The sequence below is a fragment of the Arachis duranensis genome, chromosome 5 (genome assembly GCF_000817695.3).
Source record: "Arachis duranensis cultivar V14167 chromosome 5, aradu.V14167.gnm2.J7QH, whole genome shotgun sequence".
Classification (NCBI taxonomy): domain Eukaryota; kingdom Viridiplantae; phylum Streptophyta; class Magnoliopsida; order Fabales; family Fabaceae; genus Arachis; species Arachis duranensis.
This window is the reverse complement of record NC_029776.3, coordinates 88,168,176-88,195,222: the sequence shown is the minus strand read 5'-3', so window position 1 is coordinate 88,195,222 and position 27,047 is coordinate 88,168,176. Positions and strand designations below refer to the sequence as shown.

Here is a 27,047-nt window from a genome sequence, read left to right as displayed (position 1 = left end):
ACACCAAATCTGAATGATAAATCATAAAGCTTGAATACATTCTTCAAGATTGGTGTATTTTATTTATAGAGCCATACACATAATCCTTTTGGTGCTACTGAAAGAAACAAGATACATATTTATGCTTTATTTTCTAATTTTTCTTTCAAAAATACAAAAATACAGAATTGAATTGTTAGATTTACAAGAAAGCAGGCCCCCCATGAGCCGAATAATCATTTTTTTCGTAACAAGGATTCTAGACAATGATGAATAACTAAAATAAATAATAACAATATTGATCTACCAAAAATCTCTTGTTTTCAAGATCAATCTGCCCCATCATGCCTCAAAAAACTGGGGCAGAGACACACTATAGTATTAGTATAGCTACCTAGACAGTGACTTTTGTTGCATACTGCATGAAGCATAGTTCTATATATATAAATAGTTAGTGATATTTCTTTGTTTGGCGCCTCTTCTTTCCCTTATTATGATTATTGGCATGTGAGCCTTTATAAGCCAACTCTTTCTTGCCATACAAGTATTTTCTTGCCAAGTCTGTGAAAACTGGGTGCATATCCTGTGTTCCTTGAGTTCTCTCAATCTGAACATTATACAACAAAATCATAATTAGTAGCATAATTAAGATATGATGGTTGGTGAAATTAGCATATAAAATTCGACCAACTTACCCTGCTGACTTTACCATCTTTCAAATAGTATCTGATGCCAGACCAATTGATAGATTGAGAGAAGTGAGAGCGAATGGCGCAAATAGTGTATAGGAAGTTACCTACCAACATTGCTAGGAACACCTGTTCAACATTCCAAAGAATTGTTATCATTACTTTGGTATTTTTAGGAAGCTTCGGACTCTCGCATTTTGTTCTTTTGTACTTATCATCTAATCATCACCTCTGATACTCTCTATCCTATAATGATAAAGTAAGTTTGGAGAAATGAATACTTACAAGACACCAGTTATAGGAACCTAGATGAAGTGGGGGTGCCTCTGGGGACAATATATTGCAAAGTCTAACTTCTATCCTTGTCAAGTTCCACATTGAAAAAAGGGCAAGAAGAGTGCATCCTGCTAGCAAGCCCACCAATCTTACTCCTAAGGAAACACAAACCGTTAGAATGCTTGAGTTTTCTGAGGGAAAAATTTTTCATCCTTTTTTGCATACTTTGTGTTTTCATGAATGCTTTCATTAGTAGAAATGGAATATAAATAAGGAAGAAGATAAATAATACACTATAAAATATTACAGTAAACTGCCATACCTAATTTCTCTTTCTTTCTCTTAAAACCTCACACAATCCATGTGTACTGCAAACTTAGATCAAGTTCTTTATACCTAACTCCATGTTATGAGTGCAAACTTTTAATTTTAAATTACTCTTTCTTAAGGGCAATCAGGTGCACAAGCATTCTACGTTAACATAGGATTCGGGACGCAACCTAACCTGATAATTACATCAGTGGTTGTTTTACGACTTGAACCCGTGACCTTGAGGTCACATGGAGACAACTCAACCGTTGCTACAGGGTTCCCTTCTTAGAGAGAAAATAAAAATGCACTTGTCATTGTTCAATTTGTGAATAGGTTAAAATAGATATATAGCATGAAAGATCCTTATCAGGAGAGTTCTGACACATTCACAAACAACCTACCTAAAAGGGAAAGAAAGTGTTCTCACCCCCATAAACATAGGCATTTTCTTCAATTGATTGGCCATTCATGTAAAGTCTAAGTGCTGCCACAACATGAACCACTGCCATAAAAAATGGTGCTACAAATCCCCATGACAAATAGCAGTGCACAACAAATAATGCACGGTTCATTATCTGATTCACTTTGAACGTGTATGACTCCAAAACAAATGTTTGTTTTCTCAAATAGTTCCAATACCTGCATACAATTTTAAAATAGTTACCATCATAGAATATATGAAGAAAGAAAGAAAAAACATTAATTGTCACAACAAACCTTGCAAAATTAAGATCAGTTGCAAGGGGATGAGGAAAGACAGCAACTGGGGGAGAAGAAACTAGCTTCTTGTGAGCCCCTGAATTTGACAATAGTATGGCCATGAACACAACATGCATGGTAGCCATTAGTCCCTCTGTTCAAGGTTTGAGAACAACTATGACATTGATAAAAGTTAATGTATCTAGATACAAAAGGTATACCAGCTACGGCCGAAAGAGTCATGTCATCAGAATATCCACCGTATCGAAGACTGGAGACTACGCCATAATTGTCTTTCCTAAAGTCCACAGCATGCATCTAGAGGAAAACTGAATATACTTAGAATTGATTAAAATTTAAGATTTTAAGACATTAATCATATTCTTTTGTGTAGCAACTGCAATAAGAAGTAGAAGCTACTTGCCATCATGCATCCTCCCCAAAGAAAGAATGTTTTTCCACCTGTGGCAAATCCCATTGAACAAGGCTGAAAAAAAAATGTGAAGAAACATATTATGCAGACTTATAAACATAGATTCTAATAAATAAAAAAGCAAGAGGGTAGTTGTGTACCATATGGTATTCGTAGATGCAGTAACTTCCTAAACTTCCGGATGGTAAATCAAGAGGGTATCCGGTTTGAATAAATATCTATTAAGCATGAAAATAGTAAAATTCTAAACAAATGTAACCATAGAAATGATCTGATTGTTAAAAAAGGGAAAAAGAATCATATAAATTATATACCTCAGGATTCTTTTCCATTTCATAAGTTAGGCTTCCAATAGTTCCAGGATGAAGCCTAACATCATCATCCAAGAACAATACATACTTGCTGTCCTTGTGCATTTTCTCCACTCCAACCTGCCCAGGTTCCAATACTATGCAATTTTAGTGAATTTGATTTGTGGTTTGTTTTGGTACATAAGTTGCTGTTTTTTGTGATTAACTTACAAGTAGTATTCATTTAGAGCGAATTCAGAATCAAAGTAAGATGAAAAGAGTGAAGTTCAAATGTGTAACAAGGTCCTACTTTGCATTCAAATATGCTAGAAAAGTGAAATTAAGAAAAAATCTTATACCAACTGATTATGAATCTTTTGACTACAAGTTGTTGACAAACCAGCTACAATAACCTTAGCATCAATAGCACTCTGCATATACCAATTGATTGTCAGTGCAAGGGGAACAAATTAATAGAATCAAGCCTCATTTTGATGATCAAAAGGGGAAAAGCCTCAAGATGAAGTTTTTAGTTGTACCCCAAATTCTGATATCAGTTCTGATACAGCATTGTAAGCAGGGTCATCTCTACTTTCTACCACTAACAGAAATTCTAGAGGGCCACCATAAAGTGATGTTAACTGCACATGTAACAGAAACAATAATCATATATAAAAACTTGCATATTCAAAATGAAAATAGTTTGATATACTTTCTACAAACTTATAAAACAATGTAATTCATGAATGTACATAAATAAAAGTTGTTTGATTACGCACTATATTAATTTCAATCTTGATAGAAATTTGGCATATATGAATTGTTTAAGAACTAGTCTTTTATACCTGACTCCTCCAGTTGTGGAGATTGTGCTCTCCAAACCCTTTTAAGGGCATAATTACTGTCACTCTTGGCAGATTAACCTGATTGGAATGCTCAAGTTGATTGATATCATGACAAAGGAAAGCAAAACTATTACCCTTATCCATACTTCTCTTTATTCTTTTTCTCTCTTTGTTCCTGATATGCCAAAAAAAATCTAATGTAAGTTTCTTTGTATCATCATAATAGTATTTTCATGCTTCTATGGTACATTTAATGTATGTTCCAAAAATATTATAAAAACAAAAGAGTAGGCGATTGTAGATGTTTCTGGAGCACGCATTAAACGAGTACCTGATATGAGCAGCAAGGGCCCATCCAATAGCAAGAACTAAGGAAATTAAACATCCCTGAAAAGCAAACACAAGTGTTTATGTTTTTATGAGATGTTGTTTATCAAGGTAGATTTTCAATTCTCTCAAGGGAGAATTTCCTTTCTTTAACTATGCTAGAACCGAGTACCATAGTGAGGATAAGACAAATGCATGCTTTACGCTGTCGAGTTTTTGAAAGGTATCTCCCAACTATTCGGTTTCTAAGGTCATTGCGTGCCTCTACTATATTGACGCATTGCTTGGCCCCCAAGTATCAACTATGAAGTACATATTCCTAGAATCTAAATACTTCAAAGCAATTAACATGCTTCACAAGCCATGAACTTAACACAAATTCATCCATTTTCTAAAAATTACCCCACAAAAAAATGTCCATGTAGCATCTCCAAAAGGGATAACACAACTCATCATATGATATAGTAAATGAAATAATCAAACAAAATAATAAAATTTTCAGGAAGAAAAGAAGGCAATGCTCATTTTACCAAGGAAATTTCATGTATTTTCTAAAAGGAGTTGAATGTTAAAATTTGTTTTCCAATTGGAGGAAAATAAAAAAGCATTACTTGAATCACCAAAAAAGAAGAGTGAAATGTGAAAACCTGATAATGAACGTAAATGGCGAAAGGATAGGAGAGGTATCTACAGGCAGAGAAGAGAAACAAATCGAAATACTCTAATAAAGTCATTGATATTACAATGATCCTTTTTCTTTTTCTTCTTTTTCTTCTTTGTCTTTCTTTTTCTCTTTCTCTTCCTCCTTTTCTTCCTTTGAAACTCTCTGACTCAAACACAAGACAAGCTAGAATATTTCATTGATCTAGCTGACCCCATTTTCTTTATTCCATTTTCACCACACAAATCAACACAACCTCTCTTTCTTTCTCTCTCCATTCTATGTCTCTGATTATTAGTGAGAGAGACACACTCACACCTAAAATAGAGAACAGGGGAAGTGGCCGTTGGATTGGTGGTTATTTTTAGTTATACGTAGTATCAACTATTTTATACATCAATATTATATATATGTATATATATAACAAAAAGAATAACAGTCACAATGACTATCTATTGTTTGAGCAAGCTTTTTAATGGTTAATAATCAAAATGGTTCTCTCAAGTCTCATACATGAATTAATAGTCTTGGAAAGATCAACATTTCGTTAGTCTTTGGTCCGTTAAATAATAAATTAATAACACGAATTAACATATGACACATTATCAAACTAACTTGATTCAATATTGTAGGAAAATTTTCTGAAATAAATTAAAAAAATTATTTATTTTCCAAAATAAATATTTTTATTTTTATTTTTCGAAATATATTTTTTTTAGTTGAAACAAGTTTGCCCACTGCAACCCTGGACTTGCATATTTTATTAAGGAAAGTTCGCCCATGGCATCCACCAATTTCATTGAAACTAATAAATTCGTCCAAACTTGTTCCTATTTTCTTATCATTTAGATGGTATTGGTGTATTTTTATTTTTCATTTAATTCACATAATTTAATTTAATTTGATAAAAATAAAATTATGTTTATTCGGTTTTAAAAAAATAAATGGTTTAAAATCGACAATTTTAAATTAAAAAATTAATGTAATCATATTATTTTTAAATTAAAAAATTATAAATAAAACACTCTTATTATTTTAAATCTTTTAATTTAAATAAACGTATTTATATTTTTTTAATTATTTTAAAAGTAATACGAAAAGAATTATTTAAAATTTTAAATAAACATACACGTCTGATTTTAATTAGCATTTAGCAAGTTCGCATTAAGCAAACTTGCTTCAAACACCACAAAAAAAAATATATTTCAGAGATTAAAGATGAAATAATTTTATTTTTGGAAATAAATAATTTTTTTATTTATTTCAAAAAATTTGACCAATATTGTATCTTTCAAGAGGTGTTAGATAATTTTACAGGCTAATGATAGACCCTTAAATGAATTTTAAATTCGCAACGAATTAATTTTTGGTCCGTTAAGTGTGGGAGATACTGTATACAATAAATAAAAAAATGATAAAAACTCACATGAAATAGTCTTCTTATAAAGATGATAGTTAAAAATTATTAAATAATAATTTAGTCAAATTTATCAGATTATATAATGATTTTCAACTATCAATTTTAAATAAAGACATTACATTTGAGTTTTCACCAAAAAAATTTGAGACCTCAAACAATAAAATTGATGTATATGTAAACTTTGTGAAAAATCATTTTGACCATAAAGCCAATGAAAATATTTTCTGGTTAGATAATAAACATAATCATTTAGCTTACCTCTTAATATTAGTACAAACAAGTTTTATTATCACCATGAAAAGAAATTCTAAATTAATTTTTCATTTCATGTCTTTTTTAGATTAAAGCTTTTTTATGGCCTTAATTCATGGATCTATGATTAGGTTATTGCTTTGCATGCAATGCATGCACAAACCTTGCAAAACTCTACTTTCTTTTATTAATTAGTGCTTTCCGTAATAAAAAGAGTGTTCCATTCTCTTTCATTTTATATTGGTAAACAAAAAACTGTGTACACAAAAAGAAATTAATTATTATGTATTTATATATAAATATATATATTATGCACCCGTCAGAAACACTTTAAGCTTGTATCTGATTTTTCTTTTCTTCTGTACTCTTTTTTAGAGAGTGTTGTGAGGTGTAGTTAGATATTTGCTTTGAGAGAGTGTGGGTGTACTGGGGTGCCGGTGAGAGAAAAAAGTCTATGTGTTGTAACAATTTTCACATAGTGATATTCTCTGGTTGTCATTTGACAACGGCCGTGGTTTTTTCTCCGGTAATTGGAGTTTCCACGTTAAATTCTTGTGTTGTGATTGTGTCTGCCTAGTCTGAACTTCCACATCAGAAAAGAATTTTGTCCTGTAACTTGAGATTGATCTTTGGTTGCTGTTGTTGTTGCTGGAAGGCAGTGTGACTCTGTGAGAGTGCAGTTTGGAAAAGGTTCTGGCTAAGGAAAGACTTGGTATTTAAGTGTGTCCATTGTGACCCACCTTTCTTTCCTGGGGACCCTTCCTAGTGCACGGTCTACAGTTGAGTTATACTATTCCAGTATACGGTTGCAACAATGTCAGGATATTCAAGTGCTGTGAAGCTTGAAATAGAGAAATTTGATGGAAGAATCAATTTTGGCTTGTGGCAAGTACAAGTTAAGGATGTGTTGATACAATCAGGTTTGCACAAGGCGTTGAAGGAGAGGATCTCTGGTATGAAGGATGAAGATTGGGAGGAACTAGATTTGAGAGCTGCAAGTGCTATTCGCCTGTGTTTGGCTAAGAATGTTCTTGCAAATGTGCAAGGAATGAAAACAGTCAAGGAACTTTGGGATAAACTCGAAGGGTTGTATCAGGCAAAGGACATCTCAAATCGGTTGTTATTGAAGGAGCAGTTCCATAATTTACGCATGGATCACAATGTGAAAATCTCCGACCATCTTAGTGCTATTAATGGTATTGTCTCTGAATTAGAGGCAATTGGAGTGAAAATTGATGATGAAGATAAGGCACTGAGACTCATATTGTCTCTTCCTTCTTCCTATGAGTATATCAAACCTATTTTAATGTATGGGAAGGAAACTCTGAATTTTGAAGAAGTTGCCAGTAAGCTCATTGCTGAAGAAAGAAGAATGAAAAATGAGGGTAGCACTTCATCAGATTTGGCACTTGTAGTTAGAAGTGACAATTATGGAAAAGGAAATCGTGGAAGGAGTGTAATATGCTGGAAATGTGGAAAGCCTGGGCATGTAAAGAGAAATTGTCTAGGTAACGCGGTTTCAGAAAAAGACTCTCAATCTGATACTTGCAATATTGCTCTCTCTATGAGAGAAGATGATGTTCTCTAGAAGACAAGAAGTATCCTTATGGTATTACCGCAGTGCCATGGATAAGGATAAGTTGTGGCAATCGGGTCCACAATTGCACACGGGCATTGGTTGGCGTTGAGATGCAAGGTGTGTGGCGGAGTTAGGTCGATGGCTGAAGAACTTCCAGGAAAAGCCAATTTGGAAGTTGCACCATGAACTTTCAGCAAGGTTTCGATCTGTACCAAGGTGAAATGCTTGGAGTGGTCTAATTCCAAGTGAGTATACTTTCATGGTGGAGTATGATAGTTCTCTGAACTATGATTGTCGGTATAGACAACGGCAGCAAAGAATTGTCGGTGTTGACAATGGAAGCTGAAGATGTGTGACTATTTCAATCAAGGTGGAGATTGTTAGGATTTGGTTGAATTAGTCCCACATTGCTTAGAATAGCAAATGGAGTGGGTGGCCTAGGCTATAAATATGAGGCTAAGTTTTCCATTTGTTTTTGCACCCGTCAGAAACACTTTAAGCTTGTATCTGATTTTTCTTTTCCTCTGTACTCTTTTTTAGAGAGTGTTGTGAGGTGTAGTTAGATATTTGCTTTGAGAGAGTGTGGGTGTACTGGGGTGCCGGTGAGAGAAAGAAGTCTATGTGTTGTAACAATTTTCACATAGTGATATTCTCTGGTTGTCATTTGACAACGACTGTGGTTTTTTCTCCGGTAATTGGAGTTTCCACGTTAAATTCTTGTGTTGTGATTGTGTCTATTTTATTTTTCTGTCAAAGGTGTTTTTTCAAGGAGGAATGATGTCTTATTCCCAACAATTATTTCTAAGTATTGACAATTAAAAATTCTGATCAAAAGAGACATTTTTAGAAATTAAATCAGTGGTCTATATTATTAAGCCATATACAAAAAGTAACAAAAAATATAAACCATACCTATCAAAATGGATTCAAATTAGCCTATTTAAATAAATACCGATAAGCTAGTCAATTAAGCATTTGCATCGAACAAAAATTCACTCCTTAACGAACAATATTCGTCTCCATATCATACAGTTCGACCAATAACTCATCTTCGCGTAATAAATCAGCAACCTAGTAACTTGAGTTTTTTGGTATATTGATAACCAATGGTATCAACCATCAAGAGGATTGAGCACTTGACCAACAAAGAGAACAGTTCCAGTGTACTTTTATCTAATCAGAAACAAGAATGGATGGTCTGCAATAAAGTTAAAACGAGGAGGACGCTTCTTCGTTGTTCTTCCTGATGAAGTCGTAGGTAATTGCACCCTTGCAGCTGCAACAGCTTTAGTCCCTTCTTCGTTCACTTCAATGATGCATTTCTGGATAATGTCAGAAATATACGCAGCTCTCTCTTCCACAATTTCAGTGAAAGCTCCTTCCATGAATGGTAACACCAAACCCATCTCCTTTAACATTGGAGAAGCCTCAACCTTAAAAGATAACTTAAATCTTGGGATCTTTAACATACCTAATATTTTATGACCGCTCGGGAGCATCTTTGCAAGAGATTCAGATTCAGTACACACCTATATATATATACAAAAATGTTATATCACACAAAAAAATAACTATAAAATCAATTATCATATATCTGTATATAATATATATATTATTTAACTTATTCTTAATATATATTTTATATTCCAACATGTATTTTATACAAATAATTTATTTTGTAGTTAATTTTTTTTAACAAACCAAGTATGATTCATATTTACACACGAAAATTTTTATTTTTTTCAATTATGACAACATATAAAATAACAATAATATTATGTAAAAATCTAGCCATTAAATTAGTTATTCATATATGATACATGTTAAAATATAAAATACATATTAAAAAATAAAAAAAATATGCATATATAGTATTTTAACGTGTATTATATATATATGAATAAAAAATTTGGTATAGTTAATTTTCATAATATCATTAATGGACAAATATATGATAATTTATTTAATGATTAGTTTTTTTGTGTAAATAGTATTTTTATATTGAAAATATGTTATAATTATATTTATCAAAATTAATAATATATTTAAGAACAACAATAATATTTAGCTTTTCCTTATAAATTATTTTTAGAAAAAAAGACTCTTAATTATTTACTAACAAAGAATTTTTTTTGAATCGTCTAAATTTTGAATTTCATTTTAAATAGTAAAGTGCGATATCTCATCATTTATTCATAGGTGAGACCAAGAGAAAATATGAGAGAGAAAACATTTAAGAATAAAAGATCATATTTTATCTTCTAAAATAAAAATTCAAAAATTAAAAGATCCAAATTCAGCCAAATCAAAAGAATATTTACTCAAATGATTATGGTCTACATACCTTTTGGACCAAAGCCGGCAAGCCGTTGATTTCATCCGGAAGAAAAATGTGCATGGTGTACCTCCTATTGGGCACATTTTCTCTGGCTTCCCTGTAATTAAGACTGAGGACCTTGAAATCTTGATAATGATGAGCAATGGCGTAATAGTGGTGACTTCCATCCATGAAGGGAACCTTCACTGAGCCACCCCCATCTAAGAGATGAAAGTCACCATCCAGTGTATCCATTTTTCTGAAGGTGCCGCTGTCTCTCCATAATCCTTTGAAGTAGTGTGTTAGCCATGATCACGTCCTTCAATTGGATTGAATCAGGATCAATGATATTGTTAATAACGCCTCTGGTCTCCCTTTCAGCCCATGAGTTAATCTCCTTCGCTACTTTACCCTTTTAAGTCACCATCAAATAAACTAGTTTTTAAAGAAAAAGATTATGGATATCGAATAGAAAAAATATAGGCAGACAACAATATTGCTAAATAAGATGAATAATGGAGTTAAAAAAATAAATAAATTTTAAATTTAATTAGTGGCATGAATAATTAATGGTGAAAAATCAGGTGAAGTTGACTTCACTGATATGACTGCTTTGACTAAATTTTTAACTAATGGCTCTCAAATATCAACTTCACGTGAAGTCGACTTCACCTGAATTTTCACCATATCTTATAATAATCAAATTTAAGGTCTCCTGTTCATATTTTTTTTAAAGTTATTGGTTACCTAGCATAACTTGATCAAATATGATCTAATTAAGAGGGTCAAACATAAAATTGTGATATTTAAGTGATTGGCATATTAATTTGTCCTGAGTTTTTGTGTTATTTAGCAATCAAATATTAAAATGAGTTTAATCTTAATACTCTTTTAACTTAACATATGTATTTTATATTTTTAATATATATTTTATATAACTAATTTGTTTAATGACGAATTTTAATCAGCATGGTTGAAATTTTAATATAAATGATGGATAAAATAAATTTTTAACAATTTTTATTATAAGATAATAATATTTCATAAAACAAAAACAATATCCGCATAAAAGATCAACTTTTAAATTAATTATTATAAATTTATATATAAATATATATTATTTAATTTATTTTAAATATATATTTATATTTATATTTAAAAATATATTTTAGGCAGGTAATTGATTTTTAATTTACATATCATATAATTGTTAAAAAAATATCATTATAGAAAAAATTAGTCCTCCAATCCTACTAAAAATTTACCTTGTTTGTGAAATCAAGTGAAGTCAAAGTGGACTTGTAAGTGTTCTCCAAAATTTGTGAGAAGGAAGGCTTTAGAGATAGCCTTTTGTCAACCCAAACACCATTCGTGTAAGAGAGGAGAAGTCCGCCGCTCGAAAAAGGGTCGACAAGCACGGAGGACAAGAGCTGAGTTGCCACGGAGTTGAGATGGTTGATGGATTCTGATCGGAGGAATGAGAGGAGTTCGTCACAAACCGGGCCGTTAGACCCGGCGGCGACAATGCTAAGAAGGAGTTTGATGCACAAAGGCGAAAAAGCAACGTTCTTGTAACCGCCACTTTTTTTGGAGAGTAGCAAGTGATTTGCAAGCCTGAATTCAGGAGTGATCACCGGAGCGGATGTTGCTTTTTCACCATCGTTGGTGGTGGCGTCGGGGGCGGCAGCGTCGTTGGGAGCAGAGTTGGAGAGTGATTTTCTTTTCCTTGTCATCATTTTGTAAAACTACTCAATCATGATTCATAGTTGATTCTCTAGTCTATGTATATATATAGGCAGCGAAACAAAATCCCTATTTTAGTGCGTCAATTTGCTTGGTCAGTTGTTAGAATCTATTATTATTAATCGTTTGTTTAATTTGATTGAGATAAAGATCAACTAATTTAATATTTTATTTAACTATATTAATTATAAATATAACCAAGGTAGGCTCATCCGATTTTTTTTTAGTTTTTTGTTTATTTTATTTTTTTTGGTTGTACTGACCCTTGTTCTTTAAATGACGCTATCCCGAGGAGGACGCCTAAAGGCGAGCCGTAATGGCCTCATCTTCGGCAGGCTCCTCCAGTTTTTTTTTCGGATTTATTTTCGAGGATTATTTGTCAATTTTTTTTTATTTTTTTCTTTGATCATAAATTTTAAAATTTTGTTGATTGTTTATATTTTTATTTTAATATCAAATCTAATATTTTGTATAATTTATGTCTAATAAATATATATAATTGTAAATAAAAATAAAGTACAAAAATATTAATCCGTACAAATAATTTTACATTTATTTTCATTAAATTATATCTTTATTTGAATCTCTTGCTATCTTATTATATGATGACTTTAAATATAATATTAGTGGGCTAAAAAAAATTAGAAACATAGGAAAGTAAGAGGGAAATTAATCGAGTTAACATTTAAAATTTTTCTTAAAATTTGAATTTTAGGTTAATTTAGTTCTTTAATATTCAATTGACTCAAAATATATCCTGAAATTTTAAGGTGTGAGTCAAGTTAGTTATTCCATTTATTTTTGTCACTAAAAAATAATATTTTGCTGTTCACACCTAAACGACATTATTTTACTATTTTTCTGTTACACTAACTCTCAATCGAAATTTAAAACTCTTCTCCTTCTTTCTCTTCCTCAATTTGATGAGTAAATCTCTCTTTCTTTTGTTTACTCTCCTCCTTCTTTCTCTTCCTCAATTTGATGAGTAAATCTCTCTCTCTTTTGTTTTGGAAAATTGTGGTAGAGTTTAGATTTCAAATATTTTATCAAATTTTGTTAGTCATATAACATCACTTTTAAATTTTGGCATAATATTTATTATAGTACCTTAATTAATTCTAAATAATATTGTTTATATTATATGCAAACAATTTTACTCAAAAAGACTGATCATGGCTTAATGCAATCAAACTTCACTCAAATAGGTTTTGGTCGAGGTTATAGAAGAGGATTTCAAGCACAAGTAGAGCAGCTGGAAGAGGTTTTGCTTATGGCTCAAGATTCACAAATCTAGCTTCTTCAAAGTCTCAATGTCAAAAGGTTTTGCTTTTGGCTTAAGGTTTTACGTCTTTAGAATCTTCTTCAAATTTCTTTTCTTTGCCCGCTCCACCACCTTTAGCTTTTCACAATCCAACATCATATATGGCTACAACTTCTAATTTCAAGAAGATCCTTGATATCCTGACACGGGGACCTCTCACCATATTTCACATAATAAATCTAATCCACTCACTACTTCTGAATTCATAGGACTTGATCAAATGTTATTAAATAAGGCACATATACAAAAATATCTCATATTGGTCATAGTTACCTAATTTTTTTTATTATAAAAAAATTGTTAAGAAATTTTATTTATGCTCCTAAAATGTCTGATAATTTGATTAGTGTTAAAAAATTTGCTGCAAACAATAAATATTTCTTTGAATTTTATGCTAACTCATGTTATGTAAAATCTTATGACATTAAGCAAATTTTTCTCAAAGTAGTGCTTATAGGAATGGTATCTATCAGTCTCTGTTGGGTTTTTGGACTTTCTTTCTATATAGAGAAAAAGTCTAAATGCTAGTATCCAAACCCATGAATAGTTGAAGTGGCTGAGGTGAGTTAGGGTTGAGTGAGAGAGAGGTCATTTTGCAAGAGAACACCAAACACTAGAGAGAAGAGAAGAGAGAAAGTCATTTTCGCACATACACAAAGCTGTCTCTATAAATTGGTCACTGCAGATTCGTTAACCGTTGGATCGAGCTCAAATTTGAACAGTGTGTTCTACACATCTGGTTCTTTGATTTTACTGTTCAGATCTGCAATTCGACATCTGTAGCTGGAGATATTGGCCACGCACAGTAGCTCTATTTTTGTAGTATTTTCATCTTTTTGTTATTGTTTTGTAAGCTTTGAAGCTTGAGTTGTTTGGCTTGTTGTATGCATATTTTGTACAGTAATTTGTGACTCTCTTGTATTCTATTTTTTTTTATCATAGTGAAGCTATTTCCTGGTCTTGGTGACTCGTGGTTTTTACTTCTCTCATTGAGGAGGTTTTCCACGTTAAAAATCCTGGTGTGTTAGCTTGTTTCTAATTTCTGGTTTATGTGATTTTTTCGCTGCTATTGGGTATTATTGTGCTGGTGTTAATACTTATTGTGAGTGAATATTGTTGCTCCTCTAATTCTTGCAAGTAGAAAATTGTGTTTTATTCCTATCAATTGGTATCAGAGCTCAGTTTTGGGTATTTGGTTATAACTTGCTTGAAAGATGGAGGCAAATAATTCTATTAGGATGATAAGTTTGAATGGCACTAATTACCATCTATGGAAGGAAAAAATGAAAGATTTGTTGTTTGTCAAAAGTCTACATTTACCCGTATTTTCTACACAAAAACGAGAATCTAAAACAGATGAAGAATGTGAGTTTGAACACCAACAAGTTTGTGGTTTTATTAGGCAATGGGTGGATGATAATGTTTACAATCACATTGCTAATGAGACTCATGTTAGGGCTTTGTGGAATCAAATTGAATCCTTGTATGCTTCCAAGTCTGGCAATAATAAATTGTACTTGTTGAATATGTTGATGAATTTGAGATACAAGGAGGGGTCACAAGTATTAGATCACTTGAATGAATTTCAAGGGGTTCTGGATTAGTTGTCAAGCATGGGAATCAAGTTTGAAGATGAGGTTCAAGGATTGTGGTTGCTAAATACTCTACCAGATTATTGGGAGACATTTCGTATCTCTCTTACTAATTCTGCTCCGAATGGTAAAGTGAGCATGAAACTTGTTAAAGGTGGAATTTTAAATGAAGAGATGAGAAGGAAGACGCAGAATTCTTCGTCACACTCTGAAATGTTAGTCACTGAAACCAGGGAGAGAAATCAGAATAGAGTTCAAAAGGGTAGAGGTAAAAGCAGGAGCAAATCCAAGGGAAGATACAAGAATGTTGAGTGTCACTACTGTCACAAAATGGGTCACGTTTAAAAATATTGCTATCTTTGGAAAAAGGAAAACAAAGGTAAGCAAGAAAAGAAATATGATAGTGGTAATGATCGTGTATCTTCTATTTCAGATGATCTTCTTACTGTTGATATTGCTGATTATGAGTACAAGGTCAATCTTGTTTCTGATGATGAGTTCAGCTGGATAATTGATAGTGGTGCCTCAATACATGTTACACCGAAGAAGGAGTTCTTCACTTCTTATATTCCAGGTAATTTTGGAGTGCTTAAGATGGGTAATGATGGCTTGGCCAAGGTTATTGGTGTAGGAGATGTTTGTCTTGAGACTAATATCAGAATGAAGCTGCTACTCAAAGATGTTAGACACGCTCCAGATGTTCGCTTGAATTTGGTTTCAGTTAAAAGGCTTGATAATGAAAGCTTTGTAAACACTTTTGTCTTTGGACAATGGAAGCTTACTAAAGGCAACTTAATGGTGGCTCGAGAAAAAGGTACTTCAAGTTTGTATGTGATGCATGCCATGATTACAAAAGGTAGTGTGAATGCGATTGAAAGTAAAGAAGTTTGTAGCTCGTGGCACAGACAACTTGGTCATATTAGTGAAAAAGGATTAGCTATTTGGCTCGAAAGGATGCTCTTTCAGGTTTGAAGAATGCAGAGTTAGAGAAATGTTCTCATTGCATGGCTGGCAAACAAAGAAGATTATCCTTCAAGAAACATCAACCTTCAAGAAAATCAGACTTCTTGGAATTGGTGCACTCTGATATTTGTGATCCTTTGAAGGTACGGTCTTTTAGCGGAGCTATTTACTTTATTACTTTTATTGATGATCATTCAAGAAAGCTTTGGACTTATGCTTTGAAAACAAAGAACCAAGCTTTGGAAAAGTTCAAACAATTCCAAGCTTTGGTTGAGAGGCAAACAGGTAAAAAGTTTAAATGTATTCGCACTGATAATGGTGGTAAGTATTGTGGACCATTTGATGTGTATTGCAAGCAGCAAGGCATTAGGCATGAAAAGACACCTCCTAAAATACCTCAGTTGAAAGGTTTGGCAGAAAGGATGAATAGAACACTGATTGAAAGAGTTAGGTGTATGCTTACTGAAGCTAGGCTACCTAAAGTCTTTTGGGGTGAAGTGCTACTTACAGCGGCTCATGTGATTAATCTGAGTCCTATAATTGCTTTAGATAATGATGTTCCGGATCATGTTTGGTCGGGCAAAGATGTCTCGTATGGTCACTTGGAAGTCTTTGGATGCAAAGTATTTGTTCATGTTCCAAAGGATGAGAGGTCCAAGTTGGATGTGAAGACAAGGCAATGCATTTTTATTGGGTATGGTCAAGATGAGTTTGGTTACAGGCTTTATGATCCAATTGAAAAGAAGCTTGTAAGGAACCGTAATGTAGAGTTTATTGAAGACCAGACCATTGAGGACATTGATAAGGCAAAGAAGAGTCAATCACAAGAGAGCAGTGACTTGACTGATGTAGATCCAGTTCAGCCACCTCCTTTGTCAGAACTAGCAGAGAATCAAGATCAGGAGCATATGCAGCAAAATGAGCCTTTGGTTTCTAATGACCAAGAGATAGGAGATCCAATTGATGCTCCAGTTGATGATGATGCTGATAATCAACCTCAGCTACCTGAAGATCCACCAGGTTTCCATCCTAGGAGGTCTACTAGAGAGCGACGACCTTCAACGAGGTATCCTTCTAGTGAGTTTGTAACATTTACTGATGGATATGTGACCTTGACTGATGGGGGAGAACCTGAATGTTATGCGGAAGCTATGGAAGGTGACGACAATAAGAAATGGTTTGATGCAATGCAAGATGAAATGAAATCCTTATATGATAATCAAACATTTGAACTTGTGAAGTTGCCAAAAGAAAAGAAAGCTTTGCAAAACAGGTGGGTTTATAGGTTGAAGCATGAAGAAAATTCTCAGTGTCCAAGGTACAAGGCTAGATTGGTGGTCAAGGGCTACAGGCAGAAAAAGAGAGTTGACTATAATGAAATTTTTTCACCGGTTATGAGAAGATCTTCTATTATGATTGTTTTGAGTTTGGCTGCAAGTCTTGATTTAGAGAAAGAGCAGATGGATGTGAAAACTACTTTCCTTCATGGAGATCTTAAGGATAAAATTTACATGGAACAACCTGAAGGTTTCATGGTAAAAGGCAAAGAGGATCATCTTTGCAAACTGAAGAAGAGCTTGTATGGCTTGAAGCAAGCTCCAAGACAATGGTACAAGAAGTTCGAGTCTGTTATGGCAGAACAAGGCTACAAGAAGACTAGTTCTGATCATTGTGTATTTGTTAAACAGTTTGCTAGTAATGATTTTATTATCCTTTTGATATATGTTGATGACATGCTTATTGTTAGTCAGAATGCTTCTAGGATTGATATATTGAAGAAGCAACTTGCAATGTCATTTGCAATGAAGGACCTTGGGCCAGCAAAGGAGATTCTTGGTATAAGAATCGAGCGTGATAGAAAGGAGAAGAAACTTTGGTTGTCACAGGAGAAATACATAGAGACAATGTTGCACAGATTTCAAATGGAGAAAGCAAAGGCTGTTAGTACTCCTCTTGCTACACACTTCAAATTGAGTTGCAAGCAAAGTCCATCAAGTGATGAAGAGAAGAAAGACATGGAAAAAGTTTCATATGCATCAGCCATGGGTAGTTTAATGTATGCTATAGTGTGCACAAGACCGGATATAGCTCATGCTGTTGGTTGTATTAGCCGTTTTGTTTCAAACCCAGAAAGAGAGCATTGGAATGCTGTAAAATGGATAATGAGATATCTTTGTGGTACTTCTAACATGAAGTTGTGTTATGGAAGTGATAAGCCTATTCTAGTTGGTTACACTGACTCAGACATGGCAGGAGATATTGATTCTAGAAGGTCCATTTCAGGCTTCTTGATCAACTTTGCGGGTGGAGCTGTGTCTTGGCAATCAAGATTGCAAAAATGTGTTGCTTTGTCTACTACCGAGGCCAAGTTTATTGCCATTATCGAAGCGTGCAAGGAAATGTTTTGGATGAAGAAATCCTTGAAGGAACTCGGGTCTACTCAAGAAAGGTATGTGTTGTTTTGTGATAGTCAAAGTGCTATACATCTTGGTAAAAATTCTACTTTTCATTCTCGGTCCAAACATATTGATGTGAGGTATCATTGGATACGTGATATTTTGGATGCTGAGTTGTTGGAACTTGAAAAGGTTCATACTGATGAGAATGGTTCTGATATGATGACCAAGGCATTACCAAGATGGAAGTTTGAAGTTTGTTGCTTAATCACCGGATTGGCGGTTACCTCCACATAGTCGTGAGGGAGAGATCTGTTGGATTTTTGGACTCCCTTCCTATGTGGAGAAAAAGCCCAAATGCTAGTATCCAAGCCCATGAATAGTTGAAGTGGCTAAGGTGAGTTAGGATTGAGTGAGAGATAGGTCATTTTGCAAGAGAACACCAAACACTAGAGAGAAGAGAAGAGAGAAAGTCATTTTCGCACATACACAAAGCTGTCTCTGTAAATTGGTCACTGCAGATTCGTTAACCGTTGGATCGAGCTCAAATTTGGACAGTGTGTTCTGCACATCTGGTTCTTTGATTTTACTGTTCGGATCTGCAATTAGACATCTGTATCTGGAGATATTGGCCACGCACAGTAGCTCTGTTTTTGTGGTATTTTCATCTTCTTGTTCTTGTTTTGTAAGTTTTGAAGCTTGAGTTGTTTGGCTTGTTGTATGTACGTTTTGTGCATTAATTTGTGACTCTCTTGTACCCTATTTTTCATCATAGTGAAGCTATTTCCTAGTCTTGGTGACTCGTGGTTTTTACTTCTCTCATTGAGGAGGTTTTTCACGTTAAAAATCCTGGTGTGTTAGCTTGTTTCTAATTTCTGGTTTATGTGATTTTTTCACTGCTATTGGGTATTATTGTACTGGTGTTAATACTTCTTGTGAGTGGATATTGTTGCTCCTCTAATTCTTGCAAGTAAGGAATTGTGTTTTATTCCTATCAGTCTCAACGTGTTGCAATTGCTAGTCTTTGAATTCTAATTCTGATTCTATGATTTGTGATGATTTTTCTTCGTTTCTCTAAAAGTAATTTTGTTTGAATTGTCTCTGATGTATCTCATAACATTGATTGTAGTTCTTTAGTTTTCAATTAAGTGCATCTGATCCACATGAATTTGGTACAAAATACTTCTTTTTCAAATTCAATAAAAGATAGCAATTTGTGTAGATTCTATTGTATGGGAAAGATGCTTACATTATCTTTTGTTAGAGATGATTTCAATTTCACATGCCACTTAAAATGATTTATATTGATGTGTGGAGACCTTCTCCAATCCTCTCTTATCATGATTTTAACTCTTATGCATCTTTTGTAGATGCTTTTACTAGGTATACTTCTATCTTTATGCTAAATTCAAAGGCTTATGTGTTCCAAGCTTTTATTCAATTTAAGACACAAATTGAGAATCATGCTAGGTTTAAAATCAAAATCTTACAAATAGATTATGTGAGAGAATATAATATCCCTCACATACTTTTACTCATTTTCTTACCAAAAATAAGATTCTACAAAAGTTTTTTGGAAAAATTATTCTAAAAGACTGTTAGAAAGATTTAATTATTAAAAAAGACTTTTAATATCAAAATTATTAAAAAGGACTAAATTTTTTTATAATATTTAAAAAAAATCAAATCTTTTTACAAGGAGATAAATATATTCTTAACTATTTGCTTATTTATTTTTTATAATCTTTAATATATGCTGTTTGATTCTCAACACTATATAGATATGTATGAATATTCACTTAGGATTAATTATGTTAATTAATTTATAAAAAATTACTCTAAAAGATTGTTAAGAAAATTTAATTATTAAAATATGCATCGCTGACGTGTACGCATATATATTAAAGATTATATAAATAAATAAATAAATAATTAAAAATATATTTATCTTCTTATAAAAAGATTTGGTTCGTCTTTCTAAATATTATAAAAAGATTTAGTCTTTTTTAATAATTTTAGTATTAAAGTCTTTTTTAATAATTAAAGTTTTCTAACGGTCCTTTAAAATAATTTTTCCAAATTTTTTTGTCCCTACACTGATTAATCAAATGGGAGAATTGAAAGAAAACATAAACATATTATAGAAATTGATTTGTCTATGTTATCTAAAGCCTATATCCCTTTTGTTCACAGGAATGATGTATTTCTTTTTGCAACATATCTTATAAATTGGTTACCATCTCCAAATACTCAAAACAAGTCACTGTATGAATTTTTACTATTTGGTAAACAGATTACTATCTACGTGCTAAACCAACTCTCTGCCACTACTTTTTCTATCCCTACATTTTCTCTTCCAAAATATGATAATTCTCATATTAATAATCATAAGCTACTAACAAATGATGAAATATCTTCTAACACTTACACTAATTTTTAAAATCCTTCCACCGATTAATTACACTTTTCTCCAAATGAGTTTAATAATACTGCATAGCCTATTTCCTCTCTTAATACCAAACCATCATTTCAAACTCCGCACAGTCAATCTCATTCAGACACTTTTACACCTTTTTAATATTCTCATCCTGCATCAACTTTTATTCCTATCTCACGAATAGAAATCAACTTACCGTTCAATCACACAAATAGTAATACTACAAATACACACTCTATGATAATTACGGTACTGGGACTCCACTTGCCACCGCAGTATTTCATTGGCAAAAGGCTCAGTCGCAGCCGTAGAGGAGGATGAGCCTTTAACGGAGAAACTTGCGAGAACTGATGAGAAACAAGATGATGATTATGAAGAAGAGCAATAGCGGTTACTTTGTCATCAATGACGACAGCGTTTTCTAAGAGAAAAGCCTCAAGAATCATTTTCTCGAACGGGTGGTGATTATGGTGAGGTGAGTCTCTGTAAGAGTGGGTTAGGATCATGTCTTTCCAGACATCATCAACAGTTTTGGACGGAAAAGGAGGGGATGAAGAAGGATTTGAAGGATAAGAAGTGGTTGTTGTTATGGTGAGGCACCGTGCCTAAAACAAATTTAAAGGATTTTAGATAAAATCGAAAAATTGAGTTGAAGGATGAAGGTATCTGGTAAGGAAGAGGGTAGGGGAAGAAGCGAGGGCTCAATGCAAAAATGAGGGTAGGGGAAGAAGCAATAAGCAGAATGAGGGTTTAGTTCTCCAATTTTATATGGGGGCAATAAAAAATGCATAAATTGATAGAACGGGTGCAGACAGAACTGCTTGAAGAAAGCACAAACAGAACTATCGAAAGAAAGTGCAGACGGAACTGTCGAAAAGAAATGCAGACGAAACTGCCACAACAAAGCGCAAACGGAATTGGCACAAGGAAGTGCAGACGAAACTGCCATAAGAAAGCATAGACAGAGCTGCCATAAGGAAACACAGATGAAATTTCTAAAAGGAAGTGCAAACGGAACTGCTAGAAGAAAACGCAGATAAAACTGCCGCAAGAATGGCAAACTACCAAAAAACTGTTGAAAAGATGGCGAACTGCCAGAAAATTGTTGAAAAGTGACAAAGTGCGAAGAGATGACAAACTATCGGAAGGAAACGTAAACCATATAGTTTCTCCATGAGAATAAGTAAGTAGTGGATGAACTAATTGAAGTCAGAAAAGTATCAAAGCATTGACAAAAAAAAGGGAAATACTATAGCTCTTCAAGGAGAAAATACTATGGCACGAAAAAAAAGTATGAAAAGTATGATAATTAATTAACTTATCCTCTTCAAGGAGGATACTATAGCTCTGATAGCATGTTAGAAAGGGAAAAGGGAGAGAATCGAAATAATAAAGTGTAATATCTTATAATCAATATTCAGATATGTTGAATAATGTTAATTGATCTAATTAATTCTAATCATATTCTAACAATTATATTCAATTAATTGATATGCATAATATTAAATTATGTGATATTTAAACATCTAATCAAATAAATTAGTTGATATAATTAAATCATCGTAATGAATTGTATTTAATGAGTTAAAAAAATAAATTAGAAAACACTCTGAAAGTATGTTATGTCAGTTTTATCATTAAGTACAAAAATCTAATTTTTATATAATAGAATAGATAGAATAGATTTTGTATTGAGATTCATTTATTTTTTGAATAAAATAATAACTAAATTATATTACTCCCTTTTTTTTATACAATTTTAGAAAAGAAACAATAATAAAGTTTGGAGAAAAATATCAAAAAAGCTATATGTAGAATAAAATTAATCACTTTATATTTATGTATAACATGTATTATTTCACTTATTTTCAATATATACTTTATGTTTTAGCATATATTTTATATTTATGATTAATTTTAATATACATCTAATATTATTAAAAAATATTATTTTTAATTATTGACAATTAAAATTTCTAATCAAAAGAAATATTTTTAGAAACTAAATCAACCGTCTGCATTATTAAATTAGACCATATACTTAAAGTCATAAAAAGAATAAATCATATAGCTATCGTCAAAATTGATCGAATTAGCCAATTTAAATAAAAATCAATAACCCAATCAATTAAGCATTTGCATCGAAGAAATAATTCACTCCATCTACCCTTAATAAAGCAGTATATAACCATGGCATATCATTCATCAAGAGGATTGAGCACTTGACCAACAAAGAGAACAGTTTCAGTATACTGTTCTCTGATAAAAAACAAGAATGGATGGTCTGCAATAAAGTCAAAAGGAGGAGGCTTATTCATTCGTGGTGCTCCACAACCCGCAGGAGGAAACATCATCATTGTAGCTGCAGCAGCTTTGGTCCCTTCTTCGTTCACTTCAATGGTGCATTTCTGGATAATCTTGGAAATAGACACAGCTCTCTCTTCCACAATTTCAGTCAAAGTTTCTTCCATGAATGGTAATACCAAATCCATCTCCTTTAACATTGCCGAAGCCTCAATCTTGAAAGATAGCTTAAATCTTGGGATCTTTAGTTTACCTAAATCTACATTACTGAACGGGAGCATGCTTTCAAGAGATACAGAATCAGAAAACACCTATATATATAAAATGTTATATCACACAAAAAATCAGTTATAAAACCAATTATCATATATTTGTATATAATATGTGTTGTTTAATTTACTTATAATATGTATATTATATTTTAATGTATATCATATAAGAGTAATTATTATGGTACCTTTTTTTATATTAAAATTTGTTATAATTATATTTTTCAAAATTGATAACATATTTAAGAGCAATAATAAGATTTATTTTTTCTTATAATTTTTTTTTTAAAAACCTCTCAACTATTCACTAAAGGTTATATTAGAAAGAACATACGAATAAAAATTCTTCTAAGGCTATCTTTAAAAAACAAACAAATGCATGTATATTATCTTTTAGGGTAAGTGTGAATATCAGCCACAATTAGTTAGTATAAATTTCAGATTCACGGAATTTTTTTCCCTAAACGTGTCGTAACTTTTGTTTCAGTGTTAAAGGGTTCAAAGATACTTAATTATGTCAAATAAGAAACTAATACATAGTGGGTTTTTTAATTTAAATAAAATAATACAAGATCAAATTTACTTAAATCTTTTAAATAGAATTTTTAAACATGCATTTTTTTACATTATATATTATGTAAATCGTCTCAAAGTTGTGAGTTAGATAATACATGAAACATGTCAATGTATTTCTGAAGTTGTATGTAAATCGTCCATCCTAATATGCAAATGTATTTCTCTAGCACAATTAACGTGCAAATCTAAATCTGATAAATATTTAGATATAATTTTAATTTGTATTCAAGAGTATTAATTTTTTAATAAATTTAAGAAGTAAAAAATTTAATTAGTTTAAGAAATGAATATAAAAAATAATTTTGTTACAACAAATTTTTTTTTTAAAATAAATAAATAAAAACTTCATTTAAAAGATTAAATTATTGTGTATGAAATTTTTTTTATTTAAAGGACAATATCTAAAAGAATTAAAGAATTTATATATTTTAAATAAAAAATTATTAAAATAATAAAATAAAAATTAATATCATTAAATTTGTATTTTTATAAAATGTATATTTTATTATTTTATTTTTAAAAATTAATTTTTTATTTTATCAATTTATTCAATTTAAAAAATTTTAAACCAAAGATTAAGTATTAGAATAATCCTAAAATTGAATAATAGATTCTTTATGACCGAAAACTGAATCATATCTTTTATGTGTGTGAGAATAATAGTAATTTGATCAAATAGCACTAAAAAGGAAGGGACAAAACCAAAATACATATATAGCACATGTAGAATTAAATCGTCCTAGAGTGCATAGTTAACATATTATATAAACCACAGTACTAAAAAAAAATTTATATATCATTGGAAACAAATTTATATTTTAGAAAATACTTTAGGAAAATCAAACAATTTTAAAATATATTTATTTTATTTAAATAAAAAAACTTAAATAGTGATAAAAAAAATCACTTTCGATACTTTATAAAATCCCCTATTTTAGGCGATGATAAAAACCCTATCAATATTCCTTCAATTTTATCAATTCTCTCTCCGTTAAATACCAAACAAATAATTTTGGCATAAAATCTAATTGCTCTTTAAAATTTATTTCCTTCCCTTGCCATATGAATGCAAATGGAAGCATTGATAGCGTGTGTGTTAAAACTTTTAAGAATGAATTATCATTTCCGATAATAAACGATTGAATTAGCTTAACAAATTTTCAAAACATTCAACGAAACTACTTAATATTTTATGTAATTAAAATAGAGAAAATTTAGAACCAACATTTTTATTAAAATTTGGCACACACTTAACAAAAGAAAAAATGAACTATCAATTTAGTTCTGTCCATTTTTTAGAATGACAACGCAACCCCTCACTATAAAAACAATCTACTTCGGTCTCTGTCCTTTATTTTAGTGACCCAACGTAGTTTCTGTAAGTGTTTTTCTATCAACTATAAACAGAAAATACTGATGTATCTGGTTCAAAAATAGACAGGGCCTAATTATCTCTAAATTTAAATTGTTTAGGGATTTATTTGTCTTTATTTTTTAAATAATATTTTTTTAAAAAATTTTATTCATTATATTAATATTTTTTTAATAAATTATTGAATATATTGTATAATAAGTACAAACTAATTAATAAATTATTAAAATTTAAAAATATAATTTATTATGAATAATTCTCAAATATGTTTTTTAAATATATACAAATAATAAATATTAAAATTCGGTTAATACATTAATAATAATCCTTTGATATACTATTAGTATTATGATCTAAATAATTTTTATAATAAAATAAAAATTAATGAACACATTATTTGATATACAGTAAATTTTTTTAGTAATAACAAATTTATTTTTTTTATCTCTTTAAATTAAATTAATAATTTTATTTGATATCTTGGCACTAAAATACACTATGAGTAGACTACTAATAGTCTAATACTAAATGAAATAAAACATAATAAATATATATATATATATTATGTTTTATTTTATTTTATTTAGTATTAATAGCCTATTTATGATGTATTTTAGTGCAAAAATATCAAATAGAATTATTTAGTTTAAAGAGAGAAAAACTCAAAAAAATTTATTATATATCAAATAATGTGTTTATTATTTTTTATTTTATTGTTAAAATTATCTAGATTATAATACTAATATTATATCATAGAATTATTAGTATTAATGCATTAACCATATTTTAATATTTATTATTTATATATTTAAAAATTATAATTAAAAATTATTTATTTAGTTTCATAATAAATAATATTTTTAAATTTAAATAATTTATTAATTAGTTTGTATTTATTATACCATATATTCAATAATTTATTAAAAAAAGAATATTAATATAATGAATAAAATTATTTTAAAAAATATCATTTAAAGAATAGAGACAAATAAATTTCTAACCAATTTAAATTTAGAGACAATTAGGTCCTGTCCATTTTTGAACCTGACACGTCAGCATTTTCTATTTAAAGTTGACGGAAAAACACCCACAGAAATCACATTGGGTAACGGAAGTAAAGAACAGGAATCGAAGTGGATCGTTTTTATGGTGAGGGGTCGCTTTGTCTTTATAAGAGGGGCCAAATTGGTAGTTCACGCCAAAAGAAAAATAAATAATCTCACATCATTTGATAAAATTTTACACCATTAAATAATAATTAATTAATAACTACAAATCATAAAATTTACTGGTTGCTTAACACTTCTCGTTAAAATATTCAACACTCAAATGATAAGAGTAAATGTTTTCTTTTCTGGATACTTTAACTATTTATTCAAAAGACAAAAAAATCTTTCATAATTCGAAAATCTTTACCTAATTTTCAACCAGACGGCTTAATCCAATATTATTTGAATTATTGAAAACCGTATAAAAAATTATAAATTGTGGAGGGTATTATCCTTTGAACAAGACCAAAAAGGATATTTTACTCAAATGAGTATTGCCTACGTACCTTTTCAACCAAAGCCGGCAAGCCGTTGATTTCATCGGGAAGAAAAATATGCATGGTGTACATCCTTCTGGGGACATCTTCGCTGCTGGCTTCCTTGTAATCAAGACTGAGGACCTTGAAATCTTGATAATGATGAGCAATGGCAGAATGGCGGTGACTTCCATCCATGAAGGGAACCTTCACTGAGCCACCCCCATCTAAGAGGTGAAAGTCGCCATCCTGTGTACCTGTTTCTCTGAAGATGTCAATGTCTTTCCATAATCCTTTGAAGTAGAGTGTGTTAGCCATGATCAAATCCGTCGATTGGATTGAATCAGGATCAATGAAGTTCTTAATAACGCCTTTCGTCTCCCTTTCAGCCCATGAGTTAATCTCCTTCGCTACTTCATCCTTTCACGTCACCATCAAATAAATTTGTTTTTTTTTTTTAATTTATGGAC

At 31.3% G+C, this 27,047-nt stretch overlaps 3 protein-coding genes across 3 annotated transcripts; all 3 read right to left on the bottom strand.

The window, feature by feature from the left end:
• Positions 1-430: 430 nt before the first annotated feature.
• LOC107490215 (uncharacterized) lies at positions 431-4,584 on the bottom strand. The gene is made up of 14 exons (XM_021143004.2): positions 4,498-4,584; positions 3,855-3,910; positions 3,524-3,698; positions 3,218-3,319; positions 3,038-3,109; positions 2,703-2,819; positions 2,529-2,606; positions 2,380-2,442; positions 2,177-2,273; positions 1,974-2,052; positions 1,684-1,895; positions 954-1,099; positions 675-797; positions 431-586 (listed from the first exon to the last, which is right to left on the bottom strand). Exons 1-14 carry the CDS (start codon positions 4,582-4,584, stop codon positions 431-433), a joined length of 1,563 nt encoding a protein of 520 aa, XP_020998663.1.
• Positions 4,585-8,703: 4,119 nt separating this feature from the next.
• Positions 8,704-11,772, bottom strand: LOC127739662 (serpin-ZXA-like). Its single transcript, XM_052262508.1, has 3 exons — positions 11,345-11,772; positions 10,107-10,491; positions 8,704-9,291 (listed from the first exon to the last, which is right to left on the bottom strand). The coding sequence occupies exons 2-3, from the start codon at positions 10,332-10,334 to the stop codon at positions 8,932-8,934; spliced, it is 588 nt and encodes a 195-aa protein (XP_052118468.1). The 5' UTR covers positions 10,335-10,491; positions 11,345-11,772; the 3' UTR covers positions 8,704-8,931.
• LOC107490247 (serpin-ZX-like) lies at positions 11,333-11,812 on the bottom strand. The gene has a single exon (XM_052261803.1). It carries the CDS (start codon positions 11,810-11,812, stop codon positions 11,333-11,335), a length of 480 nt encoding a protein of 159 aa, XP_052117763.1.
• Positions 11,813-27,047: the final 15,235 nt, after the last annotated feature.

Coding starts and splice junctions, on each gene's coding strand:
- LOC107490215 (XM_021143004.2), bottom strand. CDS start 4,584: ATGACTTTATTAGAGTATTTCGATTTGTTTCTCTTCTCTGCCTGTAGA. Junction 3,110..3,217: donor AACTGATATCAGAATTTGGG/GTACAACTAAAA, acceptor TGGTATATGCAG/AGTGCTATTGATGCTAAGGT. Junction 2,820..3,037: donor AAAAGATTCATAATCAGTTG/GTATAAGATTTT, acceptor GAACCTGGGCAG/GTTGGAGTGGAGAAAATGCA.
- LOC127739662 (XM_052262508.1), bottom strand. CDS start 10,334: ATGGATACACTGGATGGTGACTTTCATCTCTTAGATGGGGGTGGCTCA. Junction 9,292..10,106: donor TGCCGGCTTTGGTCCAAAAG/GTATGTAGACCA, acceptor ATATATATATAG/GTGTGTACTGAATCTGAATC.
- LOC107490247 (XM_052261803.1), bottom strand. CDS start 11,812: ATGACAAGGAAAAGAAAATCACTCTCCAACTCTGCTCCCAACGACGCT.